Source organism: Ranitomeya variabilis, chromosome 5 (genome assembly GCF_051348905.1).
Source record: "Ranitomeya variabilis isolate aRanVar5 chromosome 5, aRanVar5.hap1, whole genome shotgun sequence".
NCBI lineage: Eukaryota > Metazoa > Chordata > Amphibia > Anura > Dendrobatidae > Ranitomeya > Ranitomeya variabilis.
This window is the reverse complement of record NC_135236.1, coordinates 180,487,833-180,505,067: the sequence shown is the minus strand read 5'-3', so window position 1 is coordinate 180,505,067 and position 17,235 is coordinate 180,487,833. Positions and strand designations below refer to the sequence as shown.

Below are 17,235 nucleotides of genomic sequence, written 5' to 3'. Positions count from 1 at the left end.
TTTTAAAGTCAAGTCTATACACCCCTATTAAAATACCAGGTTTTTGTCATGTAGAAAAAAAAAAAATCACACCAAAAAATGATTTCTGATCTTTTTCCACCTTTAAATGTTTTTCCTACAAATCTATTGAGAAGCAAACCGAAAATCATGTTGAAGGGGGAAAGTAAAAATCCTAAAAAAAAAAAAAAAAAAATGTAATTGCATAAGTGTGAACAACCTCTTATAATTGGGGGATGTGATTGTGTTTAGAATTAGCCAATTACATATAAACAATTGTTATATAGGAGTCAGTACACAGCTGATATTTAAAGTGATTCTGATTAACACCATATAACGTTTAGCTTTTCTAGTAGGATTTCTCTGAAATTTTTCTTAGTTTCATTTTACAGCAACAGCCATGGACCATAACCAGCTAACAACATAGCAAAGGGATCCAATTGTTGAAAGTTATCAGGAGAAGGGTATAATCAAAATTTGCAAGGCATTAAACATACCATGGAACAGTGTGAAGATGGTCATCAAGAAGTGGCTTAAATCTGGCACAAAAACCTGGAGCACCCTCAAAAGTTAATGATAAAAAGAAGAGAAGAGAATTGGTCTGGGAGGCAAGAAAGAGGACCACAGCAAAATTAAACGAGCTGCAGGAATTTCTGGCAAGTACGGTACTGGTTGTGTACTGCGTGTGACAACAATGACTCACATTCTTCAAATGTCTTGTCAGTGGGGCAGGGGGCAAGATGGAAGCATTTTCTTACAAAAGAAAACATCCAAGACCAGCCATGTTTTGCCAAAAACTTACACCAAATCTGTCAAAAGCATGTAGGAACACTTGTTATGGTCTGATGAGACAAAGGTTGAATTTTTTAGCCATACTCCCAAAAGGTACTCTTGTCGCAAACCAACAGTTCACATCACTGAAAGAACACCTTATCCACAGTGAAGCATGGTGGAGACAGCATTATGATTTTGGATTGTTTTTTTTGACAGCTGGAACTGGGGCTTTAGTCAGGTTGTAGGGAATTATGAAAGTTTCCAAAATACCATTAAATTTTTCATCAAAACCTTTGAGCCTTTGCTAAAAAGTTTTTTAATTTCACCTTTCAGCACAATAATCCTAAGCATACCTCCAAATCAACAAAAGGATGGCTTCAACAGAAGAATGTTGAGTTTTGGAATAGCCCAGCCAGAGCGCAGATCTGAAATCAATTGAAAATCTGTAGATTGACCTGAAGGGGGCTGTACACAGGAGATGTCCTCCTAATCAGATTGTCAATTCTATATGTGCCATGTCGATAGACTTCTACCCAAAAAGACGGAGTGCTGTCATAAATTCAAAGGGTACTTCAACAGAAGTATTAGGTTGAAGGTGTGCATATTTAATCAACCTCATTACTTTAGCTTTTTTTTTTCTCCATCCAATAAGATTTCAGTTTAATTTAATTGAATAGATTACAGTTTACATTTAAAAAGGTGGAAAAAATTCTGAACTATTTCTTTTTGGTATGATTTTTTTTTTTTTTTTTTTACGTGGTAAAACCGTGACAATTTAACAGTGGTGTGTAGATGTTTTATATCCACTGGATGGTGAAGTGACAAAAGCGATGTTCAACAGAAATCAGAGAAAAGCAAAAATAAAACAAAATATGAGTCCCTGGCTAGAAAACATGAAAACAACATCTTTTTGTTAGATTTATTAGGGCATTTAGTGGTGATGTCTACCATGGCACACTCCAGTAGCCGGACTGAGGTGACTCTCGCTCTAGCGGATCTGCTCATCCAGGTAATCTATTTATTTTAATAAAAAAGCCATACTACTAAAAAAAAAAAAAATAGCTACATCAGAAAAAGGTATTAAAACATTTTTCCCCATGCAGAATAGTACAGCAAATATTACCTGACTGTGCACAGACTCTGTGTCATCTCCCTGTTTTTGTGTGGCTTCTGATTTTTCATTTTGAGTCACTTTTTGATTTTGTAGACCAGACCCTTCACCAGGCTTTGCTGCTGGGCTAGACACAGTGTCTGTCTGGGTTGAAGATGATACAACTACAGCTTGAGGTTCTACTACATTCACGGTCTGAACTTCTTTGTGTCTAAAACCTAAAGATAAATGATCCTCTGCCTCCAATTCCCGGACAGGAGGTGGAGCGGATGGAGCCTCTTTTCGAGAGCATTGTTGATTTTTTTCCAAACTATGCTCTGTTTCCATGGCCTCCTCCTGATCACCGGAGAGGTTTTCGGCAGAATTTTCTGGTACAGAATGATCATCCGGGACCTGATCAGTACAGATTTCTTTCAAGTTTTGTGAAGCAAGAGATGTTCCCTCATTTTCTTTGCTGGAGAACTGGAAAGGGCTTCCTCTGCAAACAGCACAATGTGGAATATTAGCAATTCATCGGTTATATGTTCTACATGAAACCCAAGTAGATGTAGTACCTAGTTACTTTCTTCTGCGACAATGTCATTATTTAACTACAAATCAAAGCATCTCTTGGTTTATAACATCTTTGACGGACAAGTGACATGGACACCAGATCATTTACCAAACTCTACAGGCAGGTATCAGCACACATTTGGATGGTGGTGTAGGAGAGAAGTGGCAATTGTGACCAATTGTCTAAACCCAATAGCTGATTTGGCTGATGGACAGTGGAAGGCAGGCAGCACAATCCAGAGCAAAAAAAAAACAAAACAAAGATCGCACTCATCTAAGGCATATGAGAATGCAAATAGGAGTTCAATGATAGCACTACAAATCCAGATTTGAGACATAAAAATTCAAGCAGACATAGGACAGCACAACCTTACATCGGATGCACATGAAAAATAAAGTCTTCAATCCCACATTGGGAAATAAAGCGTTCACAGCATCCATGATCATCTTCATCAATATACAAAGCATCTTTTTCAACGTTGTCCATGCACTTTATGCTCTGTGCATTAATGGTGAATTAAAGCTGGGGCAATTATTTTCTTTTCCTCCTCTTCTTCAAAGAGGCATAAAACTTGGCTATTTTTCTGTTGCTTTTGAATGATCCTATTTTTTTACCATTTAACGTTACTGAAAATGGGGGGGGGGGGGGGGGGGGGGGGGGAATTCCAAACGAGGTGCAATTGCAAAAAAAAAAAAAAAAAAATCTGTCAATCTCTGATTTAACAAAATGTAATTCTGCCATAGTTTTCTTTTTATGGAGTTCATTGCATGCTAAAAATAACATGGTAGTATTATTCTTCAGGTCAATATGAATACAGTAAAAAAAAAAAAAAAAAAAAAATTACGCAAGTTTACTAAGAGGTAAAAAAAAAAAGTGTTTTTTGTCGTAATTTTCTGAGACTTCTAAAAGTTTTTACATTTCTGCTAATGGAGCTCTATGAGGGCTTGTTTTTTGCATGGTGACCTGACAGGTTTTATGCATAACATTTAAGGGTAGATGTGAAGTTCGTTTAATTGCTTCTTACTATATATTTTTTTTCTTTAGGGAAGCCTGGTGCCCGAAATACGCAATGCGGGTGTTTTGATTTTATAATCAAGTTTGGTTTTTTTTTACTCTATGAGTTACTTAAATATATACACTTTGATAGAACATACACTAAAGGATGTGGTAATTTTGAATTTTAAAATCTTATATATACACATACATTCATTCATATATACATACATACTGTACATACAGGCTCGGACTGGCCCACAGGGTAACAGGGGAATCCCCCGGTGGGCCCCTGTGCAGATCTGGGCCCCAAACCCCACTACATAGGCAGTACTTGGCATAATTCACTTGATTCACTCTGTACAGAACAAAACAGCATCACATCATTCCTTTACCAAACTACCCAGTTTATTATTACATGGATATATAGGTAACTTTGTGAATCAGGTTAGTGTAATATTTGTATGCAGGTGAAAAGTGGGCCCCCCCAAAGTCAGTTAGTGGTGGGCCCTTGGCACCCCAGTCCGACACTGCATACATACATATACATACACAAACACAATGGGTACAGGCCCCTTTGGTAAATTCAAAAAAGTTATTTTTTCACATTAATGTACACTCTGCACCCCATCTTGACTGAAAAAAAACAAATGTAGCAATTTTTGCTTATTAAAAAAAAAACCTGAAATATCACATGGTTATAAGTGTCCCTGACCCTTTGCTCAGTATTGAGTAGAAGCAACTTTTGAGCTAGTACAGCCATGAGTCTTCTTGGGAATGATGCAACAAGTTTTTCACACCTGGATTTGGGGATCCTCTGCCATTCTTCTTTGCAGATCCTCTCCAGTTCCGTCAGGTTGGATGGTGAACGTTGATGGACAGCCATTTTCAGGTCTCTCCAGAGATGCTCAAAAGGGTTTAGGTCAGGGCTCTGGCTGGGCCAGTCAAGAATGGTCACAGAGTTGTTCTGAAGCCACTGCTTTGTTATTTTAGCTGTGTGCTTAGGATCATTGTCTTGCTGGAAGGTGAACCTTCGGCTAAGTCTGAGGTCCAGAGCACTCTGGAAGAGGTTTTCATCAGGATATCTCTGTACTTGGCGGCATTCATGTTTCCCTCAATGACAACCAGTCATCCTGTCCCTGCAGCTGAAACACCCCCATAGCATGATGCTGCCACCACGTTTCACTGTTGGGATTGTATTGGGCAGGTGATGAGCAGTGCCTGGTTCCCCCCACACATACCACTTACAAATATCACAAAAAGGTCTATCTGCCTCTCATCAGACCAGTGAATCCATCATGTGTGTGTTTGTTTTTTTTAACAAACTCTATGCGGGCTTTCATATGTCATGCACTGAGGAGAGGTTTCCGTCGGGCCACTCTGCCATAAGGGCCCAACTGGTGGAGGGATGCAGTGATAGTTGACTTTGTGGAACTTTCTCCCATCTCCCTACTGCATCTCTGGAGCTCAGCCACAGTGAACTTGGGGTTCTTCTTTACTAGGGTTGAGCGACTTATTTTTATAGGATCGGGTCGGGTTTCACGAAACCCGACTTTCTCAAAAGTCGGGTCGAGTGAAATTGGCCGATCCTATAAAAAAGTCGCGGTCGGCCGAAACACGAAACCCAATGCAGAGCAATGGGATACTATGGTTCCCAGGGTCTGAAGGAGAGGAAACTCTCCTTCAGGCCCTGGGATCCATATTAATGTGTAAAATAAAGAATCAAAATAAAAAATATTGATATACTCACCCTCGGACGCGCCCTGGTACTAACCAGCAGCCTTCCTTCCTTCCTAAGAATGAGCGCGTGAATGACCTGCGGTGACGTCGCGGCTTGTGATTGGTCGCGAGCGGTCACATGGACAAGCCGCGACGTCATCTAAGGTCCTTCACGCGCTCATTCTTAGGAAGGAAGGCTGCCGGAAAGAAGCAGGGCGCGTCCGAGGGTGAGTATATTCCTATTAGGTATATACTCACCCTCGGACGCGCCCTGCTTCTTTCCGGCAGCCTTCCTTCCTAAGAATGAGCGCGTGAAGGACCTTAGATGACGTCGCGGCTTGTCCATGTGACCGCTCGCGACCAATCACAAGCCGCGACGTCACCGCAGGTCATTCACGCGCTCATTCTTAGGAAGGAAGGCTGCCGGTTAGTACCAGGGCGCGTCCGAGGGTGAGTATATCAATATTTTTTATTTTGATTCTTTATTTAACACTTAAATATGGATTCCGATACCGATTCCCGATATCGCAAACATATCGGAACTCGGTATCGGAATTCCGATACCAGATTCAGAAGATCGCCGACCTCATGGCCGACCCCACACAGGGGTCGGGTCGGGTTTCATGAAACCCGACTTTGCCAAAAGTCGGCGACTTCTGAAAATGGCCGACCCGTTTCGCTCAACCCTATTCTTTACCTCTCACCAAGGCTCCCACAATTGCTCAGTTTGGCTAGACGGCCAGGTCGAAGACTTCTGGTGCTCCCAAACTTCTTCCATTTAAGGATTATGGGGCCATTGTGGTCTTAGGAACCTTGAGTACTACAGAAATTCTGTTGTAACCTTGGCCAGATCTGTGCCTTGCCACAATTCTGTTTCTGAGCTCCTTGGCCAGTTCCTTTGACCTCATGATTCTCATTTGGTCTGACATGCACTGTGAGCTGTGAGGTCTTATATAGACAGGTGTGTGCGCCTTTCCAAATCAAGTCATATCAGTTTAATTAAATACAGCTGGCCTGCAATGAAGGAGTGGAACCATCTCAAGGAAGATCACAAGGAAATGGACAGCATGTGACTTAAATACGAGTGTGAGCAAAGGGTCTGAATACTCATGACCACATGATATTTCAGCTTTTCTTTTTTATTAAATTTGCAAAAATTAGAAATGATACACGATTATCTTGGAGGTTCTTGGGTATTTGATAAATCAGTGGGTCACTTATTGTCACAGATTTGCTGAAGCTAGTAAAAGGTTACCGATTGACTAAATAGTAAAGGCTGTAGCCAAAGCGGACAATCGCTTTGAAGAAATATTAATGAGCTGCAGCCGATCAGCGTCCGCAGCCCTGATACGATAATTATATGTGATCCACCAGGAATAGTGGAGTTGACATTAGTGGAAGGGTCTGGCTGCAGGAGGTAAGTATCCATTGTTTTTATATTAAATGGAGCCTTGAAGCGATTAGGCAGGGGTTGTCCAGCAGTAGACAAACCTGCAAACATACAACATTATATAGAGTGTTTAGCAAAATGATTGAATTACTGAACAGAAACACTTTAGCACTAGACTGAATTACACCTGCAGTGTGCAGATACAATTTTGTGGGTATAAGTAAGAAATTATATAGTACGGTAATTTAGAATTGTGTTAATTTCAAACCAGCGCACTTCAGAAATTGTTACATTTGCCACAAAAAAAAAAGCAACAGACTTGTATACAAAAGTACAGAAATATTTTTAATTATTCCAGATATTGAAAGCAAAACCTGACTGCCAACAGGGGTTATTCCTTATCCCCTTTCAATTATTTTAAAACAATTGTTTGCCATTTACAGATATATATATTTATGCTTAAAAGGGAACTTGTCATGTGAATCATGCTGCCCAAACTGCAGACCACATGAATTGCAGCATGGCTGTACGATTGTAGCGAGGTATGTTTTTCACTTAGTGCTCCGGCATTTCAGAGAACAAACTTAGAAGATCCAGCCGGGACCAGACTAGTCCAACTGTGCTGCAGCTGATTGACAGGTCTCTCCCTATGTACATGCGAGGGAAAGACCCATCACATTCAACAGCAGCGCTGGGAGGATCTTCAAAGTAAAGGCTCTGGTGTTTCAGGGAATAATATAAAATGGCAGCTGGGCTGCCCGGGATGGTTGCCTGGCAGGTTACTTTTAACATCTTGAGGCAACGTCTCCACAATGTGTTCCATCTCTGTAATTTCCAAGCACAATCTGTGCCTCCAGACTGGAGTTCTGTTTAACGCCACAACCGCATGCAGAAAACAATGAAAGTATATAATTACATATTCACAGCACCAGGTTTCCATGACCCAGGTTTCCTCCAGTGCTACAATATTCAGTGGGGAAGTAATTCCTTGCAAATAACTTTATGTCCAATATTAGGGATATCAGAGTCTCTGCTATCTTGTGACACAAGGAAAGTAGTAAGGAAACTGCTCACCACACCTGCAAATCGTCATCCTCAGGTGCCTGATAAAGGGAGCGAAGTAGTAAGGACCAAAATTAAAAAAAAAAAACGGCATTCAGTCTTTTTTTTTTTTTTTTTTAAATACAGCAAGTATATTCTTTATTTCTTCAAGAAGTATACACAGATATATAAAGATCTGATGCATTTCAGAACTGAATTTCCTTATTCATAGGTGTCGTAGAACAAATATCGTTCACCATTAAGGGTGGTTTGCACGTTAATGACCAGGCCAATTTTTACAATTCTGACCACTGTCCCTTTATGAGGTTTTAACTCTGGAACGCTTCAACGGATCCCGGTAATTCTGACACTGTTTTCCCGTGACATAATGTACTTCGTGACAGCGATAACATTTCTTTGATATTACCTGCATTTATTTGAGAAAAAAATGGAAATTTGGCGAAAATTTTGAAAATTTCGCAATTTTCCAACTTTGAATTTTTATGCAATTAAATCACAGAGATGTGTCACACAAAATACTTAATAAGTAACATTTCCCACATGTCTACTTTACATCAGCACAATTTTGGAACCCCAATTTTTTTTTTTGTTAGGGAGTTATAAGGGTTAAAAGTTGACCAGCAATTTCTCATTTTTACAACACCATTTTTTTTTTTTAGGGACCACATCTCATTTGAAGTCATTTTGAGGTGTCTATATGATAGAAAATAACCAAGTGTGACACCATTCTAAAAACTGCACCCCTCAAGGTGCTTAAAACCACATTCAAGAAGTTTATTAACCCTTCAGGTGTTTCACAGGAATTTTTGGAATGTTTAAATAAAAATGAACATTTAACTTTTTTTTCACAAAAAACTTACTTCAGCTCCAATTTGTTTTATTTTACCAAGGGTAACAGGAGTGACTCACAGAAGTTTATAATGCAGAGCCGTAAAAATAAAAAATCATATTTTTTCATAAAAATGATCTTTTCGGCCCAATTTTTTATTTTCCCAAGGGTAAGAGAAGAAATTGGAACCCAAAAGTTGTTGTACAATTTGTCCTGAGTACGCCGATACCCCATATGTGGGGGTAAACCACTGTTTGGGCGCATGGCAGAGCTCGGAAGGGAAGGAATCAGTTTGACTTTTCAATGCAAAATTGACAGGAATTGAGATGGGACCCCACGTTGCGTTTGGAGAGCCACTGATGTGCCTAAACATTGAAACCCCCCACAAGTGACACCATTTTGGAAAGTAGACCCCCAAAGGAAGTCATCTAGATGTGTGGTGAGCACTTTGACCCACCAAATGCTTCACAGAAGTTTATAATGCAGAGCCGTAAAAATAAAAAAAATTATTTTTTCACAAAAATGATCTTTTCGCCCTTAATTTTTTATTTTCCCAAGGGTAAGAGGACAAATTGTACAACAACTTTTTTGTGTCCAATTTCTTCTGAGTACGATGATACCCCATATGTGGGGGTAAACCACTGTTTGGGCGCATGGCAGAGCTCGGAAGGGAAGGAGCGCCATTTGACTTTTCACCGCAAAATTGACTGGAATTGAGATGGGACGCCATGTTGCGTTTGGAGAGCCACTGATGTGCCTAAACATTGAAACCCCCCATAAGTGACAGAATTTTGGAAAGTACACCCCCTAAGGAACTCATCTAGATGTGTTATGAGGGCTTTGAACTCCCAAGTGTGTCACTACAGTTTATAACGCAGAGCCGTGAAAATAAAAAAAAAATTCCCACAAAAAATATTTTTTTAGCCCCCAGTTTTGTATTTTTCCAAGGCTAACAGTTGAAACTGAACCCCAAAAGTTGTTGTCCAATTTGTCCTGAGTACGCTGATACCCCATATGTGGGTGGGAACCACCGTTTGGGCGCATGGCAGAGCTCGGAAGGGAAGGAGCTCCATTTGGAATGCAGACTTAGGGTATGTTTCCACGGTACGTAAACGCTGCTTGTTTGACGCTGCAGCGTCAAACAAGCAGCGTCCAGATGTTCCAGCATAGTGGAGGGGATTTTATGAAATCCCGTCTCCACTATGCGTGGAAACCCGCACGCGGAGGCCCTGCGACTCCGGACATGCTGCGCGTCTTTTCAGAACGCAGCATGTCCGTACACCTTGCGGGGACGCAGCGTCCCCGCAAGGCATATCACAGGGCCCTATGGCGAGGGGTGCGATGATCCCGGATGTGTACTGTACACATCCGGCACCATCGCGTCCCATTAAGGGGGCGGGGCTTAGCGCCGAGCGGCTTCGCCGCTGCGGCGATCCCACCGGCGAAACGGACCGTGGAGACGTACCCTTAGATGGATTGGTCTGCAGGCGTCACATTGCATTTGCAGAGCCCCTGATGTAACTAAACAGTAGAACCCCCCCCACAAGTGACCCCATATTGGAAATTAGACCCTCCAAGGAACTTATCTATAGTGTGTTGTGAAAACTTTGAACCCCCAAGTGATTCACTACAGTTTATAACGCAGAGCTGTGAAAATAAAAATCCTTTTTTTTTCTCCACATAAATTATTTTTTAGCCCCCAGTTTTGTATTTTCCCAAGGGTAACAGGAGAAATTGGACCCAAAAAGTTGTTGTCCAATGTGTCCTGAGTACGCTGATACCCCATATGTTGGGGTAAACCCCTGTTTGGGCGCACGGGAGAGCTCGGAAGGGAAGGAGCACCGTTTTGCTTTTTCAACGCAGAATTGGCTGGAATTGAGATCGGACGCCATGTCGCGTTTGGAGAGCCCCTGATGTGCCTAAACAGTGGAAACCCCCCAATTATTACTGAAACCCTAATCCAAACACACCCCTAACCCTAATCTCAACGGTAACCCTAACCACACCCCTAACCCTGACACACCCCTTACCCTAATCCCAACCCTATTCCCAACCGTAAATGTAATCCAAACCCTAACCCTAACTTTAGCCCCAACCCTAACTGTAGCCCTAACCCTAATCCTAGCCCTAACCCTAAACCTAACCCTAGCCCTAATGGGAAAATGGAAATAAATTTTTTTTTTAATTTTTCCCTAACTAAGGGGGTGATGAAAGGGGTTTGATTTACTATTTATAGCAGGTTTTTAAGCGGATTTTTATGATTGGCAGCCGTCACACACTAAAAGATGCTTTTTATTGCAAAAAATATTTTTTGCGTTACCACATTTTGAGAGCTATAATTTTTCCATATTTTGGCTCAGAGTGTCATGTGAGGTCTTGTTTTTTGCGGGACGAGTTGACGTTTTTATTGGTATGATTATCGAGCACGTGACATTTTTTGATCGCTTTTTATTCAGATTTTTGCGAGGCAGAATGACCAAAAACCAGCGGGGGGGGGGCGTTTATACCGTTCCGCGTTTGGTAAAATGGATAAAGCAGTTTTTTCTTCGGGTCAGTACGATTACAGCGATACCTCATTCATATAATTTTTTTATGTTTTGGCGCTTTTATACGATAATAACTATTTTATAGAAAAAAATAATTATTTTTGCATCGCTTTATTCTGAGGGCTATCACTTTTTTATTTTTTTGCTGATGATGCTGTAAGCGGCTCGTTTTTTGCGGGACAAGATGACGTTTTCAGCGGTACCATGGTTATTTATATCCATCTTTTTGATCTCGTGTTATTCCACTTTTTGTTCGGCGGTATAATAAAGCGTTGTTTTTTGCCTCTTTTTTCTACGGTGTTCACTGAAGGTGTTAACTAGTTTTATAGGTTGGGTCGTAAAGGACACGGCGATACTAAATATGTGTACTTTTATTGTTTTTTTTTTTTTTAATTAGATAAAGGAATGTATTTATTGGAACAATATTTTTTTATTATTATTTATTTAGGAATTTTTTTTTTTTTTTTTTACTTTGCCCCGGGGGGGGAAGACATCACAGTAAAGTGACAGATCACTGATCAGACACTTTGCTGTGCACTGTGTCAGATCAGCGATCTGACATGCACAGCAGGGAGGCTTCCCTGCGCCTGCTCTGAGCAGGCGCTGTCAAGCCACATCCCTGCAGGACCCAGATGCAGCCCCGCGGCCATTTTGGATCCGGGCCTGCAGGGAGGAGGTAAGAGACCCTCGGAGCAACGCGATCACATCGCATTGCTCCGAGGGTCTCAGGGAAGCACCCACGGAGCCCCCTCCCTGCGCGATGCTTCCTTATACCACCGGAACACTGCGATCATGTTTGATCGCAGTGTGCCGGGGGCGGTCCGTGACCGCTCCTGGTACATAGTGCCGGATGTCAGCTGTGATAGTCAGCTGACACCCGGCCGCGATCGGCCGCGCTCCCCCCGTGAGCGTGGCTGATCGTTCTGGACGTACTATTCCTTCCTTGGGAAGTAGGGCCCACCCCACATGGACGGAATAGTACGTCCAATGGTAGAAAGGGGTTAAAATGCCAAAAAAAAATAAAAAATGATTATTTAATTAGTTCATCGGTTTAAACCTTGACGAGATATCCACATGATTTAGATCTATGGCAGGATTAAGATATAATATGTTCTCACAGCATGCTGCATTTACACTGTAACTTTACTATTTAATGTCTTTTTCTCTGCTTTCAGAGGTTGAAGTTTATCTCATTTATGAGCATTCACCTACGGATTTACCTGTCGATTGGGTGTAGGAGGTGACATGTGAATAGGAAGAGGGTGTTTGCTCACCATTAAAAAAAACGTTTTTTTCTCAGACAACCATGAATAACAAACCTTAATTCCAAAACAGCCAGTTGTCTGTATATACCTGTGGTTTTTAGGTCTTTTTAAAAGAATACACTTTTCTTTTTTTATTTTTTTAAAGAAAGACAAAGTGCCAGTTTTCTCAAGTTTCATCAAAGTATAAAGTACTATAAATAATAATGACATAATTCTTCACTACCGGCATGGAGGCAGCTTTAGCTGCTCCTGCAATTTTCACATATATAACCCAAAGGCACTGACTATAGTTTTCCAGCCCATTACATTTTATGAATATGAAAAAGTCTCGCACTCAACTTAAGTATAAATACCGTATATACTCGAGTATAAGCCGAGATTTTCAGCCCAAATTTTTGGGCTGAAAGTGCCCCCTCGGCTTATACTCGAGTCACGGTCGGCGGTGGGGTCGGCGGGTGAGGGGGAGAGGGCGCTGATGCATACTCACCTAGTCCCGGCGCTCCTGTCGCTCCCCCTGCCTGTCACACGGTCTCCGGGTGCAGCAGCCTCTTCCCCTGAGCTGTCACGTGGGACCGCTCATTAGAGAAATGAATAGGCTGCTCCACCTCCCATAGGGGCGGAGCCGCCTATTCATTTCTCTAATGAAGCGGTGCCGGTGACCGCTGATAGAGGAAGAGGCTGCGGCACCGAAGACCAGCTGTCCGGGGGAAGGAGCGGGACGCCGGAAGCAGGTAAGTATTACATAGTCACCTGTCCTCGTTCCACACGCCGGGCGCTGTCTCCATCTTCCCGGCGTCTCTCTCTCTCCTCACTGACTGTGCAGGTCAGAGGGCGCGATGACGCATATAGTGTGCGCGCCGCCCTCTGCCTGATCAGTCAGTGCAGAGAGACGCCGGGAAGATGGCGCCGAGGAGCTGCAAGAGAGGTGAGTATGTGTTTTATTATTTTTATTGCAGCAGCAGCAGCAGCAGCACAGCTATGGGGCAATAATGGACGGTGCAGAGCACTATATGGCAGAGCTATGGGGCAATAATGGACGGTGCAGAGCACTATATGGCACAGCTATGGGGCAATAATGGACGGTGCAGAGCACTATATGGCAGAGCTATGGGGCAATGGTGCAGAGCACTGTATGGCACAGCTATGGGGCAACGGTGCAGAGCACTATATGGCACAGCTATGGGGCAGTAATGGTGCAGAGCACTATATGGCACAGCTATGGGGCAGTAATGGTGCAGAGCACTGTATGGCACAGCTATGGGGCAATAATGGTGCAGAGCACTATATGACAGCTATGGGGCAATAATGGTGCAGAGCACTATATGGCACAGCTATGGGGCAATAATGGTGCAGAGCACTGTATGGCACAGCTATGGGGCAATAATGGACGGTGCAGAGCACTATATGGCACAGCTATGGGGCAATAATGGTGCAGAGCACTGTATGGCACAGCTATGGGGCAATAATGGACGGTGCGGAGCACTATATGGCACAGCTATGGGGCAATAATGGTGCAGAGCACTGTATGGCACAGCTATGGGACAATAATGGTGCAGAGCACTATATGGCACAGCTATGGGGCAATAATGAACGGTGCAGAGCACTATATGGCACAGCTATGGGGCAATAATGGTGCAGAGCACTATATGGCACAGCTATGGGGCCATAATGAACAGTATGGAGCATCTATTTTTATTTTTGAAATTCACCGGTAGCTGCTGCATTTTCCACCCTAGGCTTATACTCGAGTCAATAAGTTTTCCCAGTTTTTTGTGGCAAAATTAGGGGGATCGGCTTATACTCGGGTCGGCTTATACTCGAGTATATACGGTATGTGAATTTATTTGTAGCACCAGAAACGTTTCAGTCCTAGCGGACTTTCATCAGTCACGGGTGTGCCTGGTTTGTACAACAAACGGTGGATACCGAGTCTGAAGGAACCCCTCACCTATGCACAGCCTCTAAAGCCCTTATACGGCCTGTGTTTACGGGTGTTCACGGCCCCACTTCCACTACATCCATATTCAAGTCATGTCATATACCCTTTTAGAATTTCCCCTGACATTTAGTGTGGCGGCCCTCTATTGCACAACACGTGTACCATTTTCATAAGAAAGTTTGTTGTACAAACCAGGCACAACACGTGACTGATGAAAGTCCACTAGGACTGAAATGTTTCTGGTGCTACAAATAAATTCATGTATTTATACTTAAGTTGAGTGCGAGACTTTTTCATATTTATTGGATGGTTTGGGTACCTAGTCTCGGCACCATTCCGTAGCTGTGCACACAGTGTTTACCTCCATTACATTTTATGAAACCAGGTACTTGTCATGTTAGGATCACTTTAATTAGTATCTACACTATTTTTTTACCAAAATTCAACAGTACAAGAGAAGAAATTTTGCATTATATCTCATTAGAAAATAATGTCATTTTCTCCCACATATCAGTTACTGTTAATGTTCCTGCAATGATCATTCACTATGGAAAAAAAAAAAAAAAAAGATGCTCAAATTGTTCCTCATTGAGGGATTAAGTTACAACTGCTGCCTAAAAAAAAAAGTCTATGGAGAGGAGAGGGGAAGAAGCTTGAGAGAAGCAGAGGAACATAACGAAAAACTGCTGAGGCCTCATGCAGTCAGATATATTGTTATTCAATGACACACAATAACTTATTCTGGAGGAGCCGTTACACTACAGCCATAATGTTTTTTCCACTTGGACAAAACCAATTTACAATAAAATCTATTCCTGATATTTTATGAAAACCAATAGTAAGATTCCAAAATGAAAAGTCCAGTCCTGAGTTTAATGACATTTACCTGACCGGTGTAGTGGGCATCTGAAGACTTCTGGACTCTTCTTCACGATGGACTTCACAAACACGTATAAATACAGATGGGGAGTCCTCTGTACTACTGTAAAGAAAAAAAATAAGCCTCATTAGTAACTAACTATGGGTCTAAAGTTAATGCATGATACAGAAATTGACGAGATGATGTGTAACAATGGCACATGGACAAATAAAGGTAGCAATAATAGGGCATGCTGGCCCATGGGCTTATATACAGAAGCACAACGAAGGATAGGATTTAGCCATGGAATACATCACTTATCCATCCAATTTATGTATGTGCCTCTCTGCAGAACATTATTAAAAATAAACCGGTCATGTCCAAAAAAGCTATTAACCTGCAGATATGGTGTTACTCTGCAATAACCCTTGTGGCCACCACACTGAAAGCTCCGCTACCAGAAAGAAATTTGCTCTATTCCTCCTGGCCACCGTGGACTTTCAGTCACAGAGGATTGCCAATGTGGGTCCTAACACAGCTCCGTATACAGTGAGCAGCAGCGGTAAACACGCCCCGGCACTGACTGACAGCCGTCTCTGCAGCATACCAGTACAGAGACGACTATCAAGGTGTCAGGGTGTGGTTACAGCCGCTGCTCATTATGTACTGAGCAGTATCTGAAGCCGCGCCTCTAACTTAAATTCAGCGGTTGCCGGGAGGAATAAAGTTCATTTCTTCCAGTAGCCGAGCTTCCAGTACTGCACAGCATTAGAAATCTAGTAACCTGCAGACTAACCCCATATCTGTAAGTTAATAACATTTGGAGACATGACAAGCTTCTAGAACTATCCTTTAAAGTGAGACTAAAGCATGCTTAAAATGGTGCATCTACACGACCCAATAACTGGCAGAAACGTCCGTCCAAATTTTCCAGTCTGTATAAGCTTCATGGTGATCACCTGACAAATAAGCAAAACTCTCAATCGTTGGGTGATTGAATCTTTTATGCTAGTATAAAAATGGTCATGATCAGCAGCATATTGCCCTGTGTGGGGACAGGGCGATCATAATAACAACCATTCTGTTACCATCGGCCTGGGTAATAGCCTGGCAAACTAGCACTTGTATGTAGCCTATCGGCGCTTGTCTGAGAGACCCATAACTCAGAGTCTTTTACATGCCAATAGATGTCAACGCTGCAGTCACATCTACATTTGCGCATGATTTAAATATTTTTATAATCAAGTTATTTGGGGAAATTACTGTTCCATACAGCTCTGAAAAGCAACAAGAATCTTATTACCTGGCGATCCCCCCCTCCACCGCAGCAGCTCCATTTGTTCTCTCAGCAACAGGAGGTTCTGCACAAGAAAAAAGAAAAAACACATTAAGGCTACTTTCACACTAGCGTCGGTACGGACCCGTCGCAGTGCGTCGGGCCGACGTACCGACACATACTGTGAAATAAAAGCACAACGGGGGCAGTGGATGCAGTTTTTCAACGCATCCGCTGCCCCATTGCAATATCCGGGGAGGAGGGGGCGGAAATGGCGGACACGACGCACAAAAAAACCTTACATGGAACGTTTGTTTATGCCGACGGTCCGCCAATCCCTCGCAATGCGTCGCTAATGCAAGTCTGTGGAGAAAAAACGCATCCTGCGGGCAACTTTGCAGGATGCGTTTTTTCACCAAAACGACGCATTGCCGACGTGCGTCGAACGACGCTAGTGTGAAAGTACCCTAAGGGTATGTGTCCACATTCAGGAAACGCTGCGTTTTTGACGCAGCGCTGAGCCGCAGAGTCAAAAACGCAGCGTCCAGATGTTACAGCATAGTGGAGGGGATTTAATGAAATCCCGTCTCCACTGTGCATTAAATAACGCATGCGTTTTTCCCGTTGCGGTGCGTTTTTTCAGAACGCAGCATGTTGCTACAATGAGCAAAACACTCAGGAACACCGCAGGTGACCTGCCAGTGACCTCAGGTGCATTTTTGGTCAGGATTTTACCTGCAGAAAATCCTGACCAAAGCCTGAAGCAAACCTGACCGTGGACACATACCCTAAGGCTATGTTCACACGTTGCGTTTCCTTAGCTTTTTTATGCAACTTTTCAACTGCACTTTGCAGTACCAGCAAAGTCTATGAGATTGCAGAAATCTCATGCACGCAGCTTGGTGTTGTTGTCCTCAGTATT

At 42.5% G+C, this 17,235-nt stretch overlaps 1 protein-coding gene across 3 annotated transcripts in view; it reads right to left on the bottom strand.

The window, feature by feature from the left end:
* The window catches only part of TP53BP1 (tumor protein p53 binding protein 1), a 173,450-nt gene that overhangs the window by 39,117 nt on the left and 117,098 nt on the right, over positions 1 to 17,235 (bottom strand). For all 3 annotated transcript variants that reach the window (XM_077263609.1, XM_077263610.1, XM_077263608.1), the window contains exons 15-17: positions 16,341 to 16,398; positions 15,065 to 15,160; positions 1,895 to 2,360 (exon numbers count right to left, since the gene is read on the bottom strand). In XM_077263609.1, coding sequence (XP_077119724.1) covers positions 1,895 to 2,360; positions 15,065 to 15,160; positions 16,341 to 16,398 — 620 coding nt within the window. The remainder of the gene's footprint in view (positions 1 to 1,894; positions 2,361 to 15,064; positions 15,161 to 16,340; positions 16,399 to 17,235) is intronic.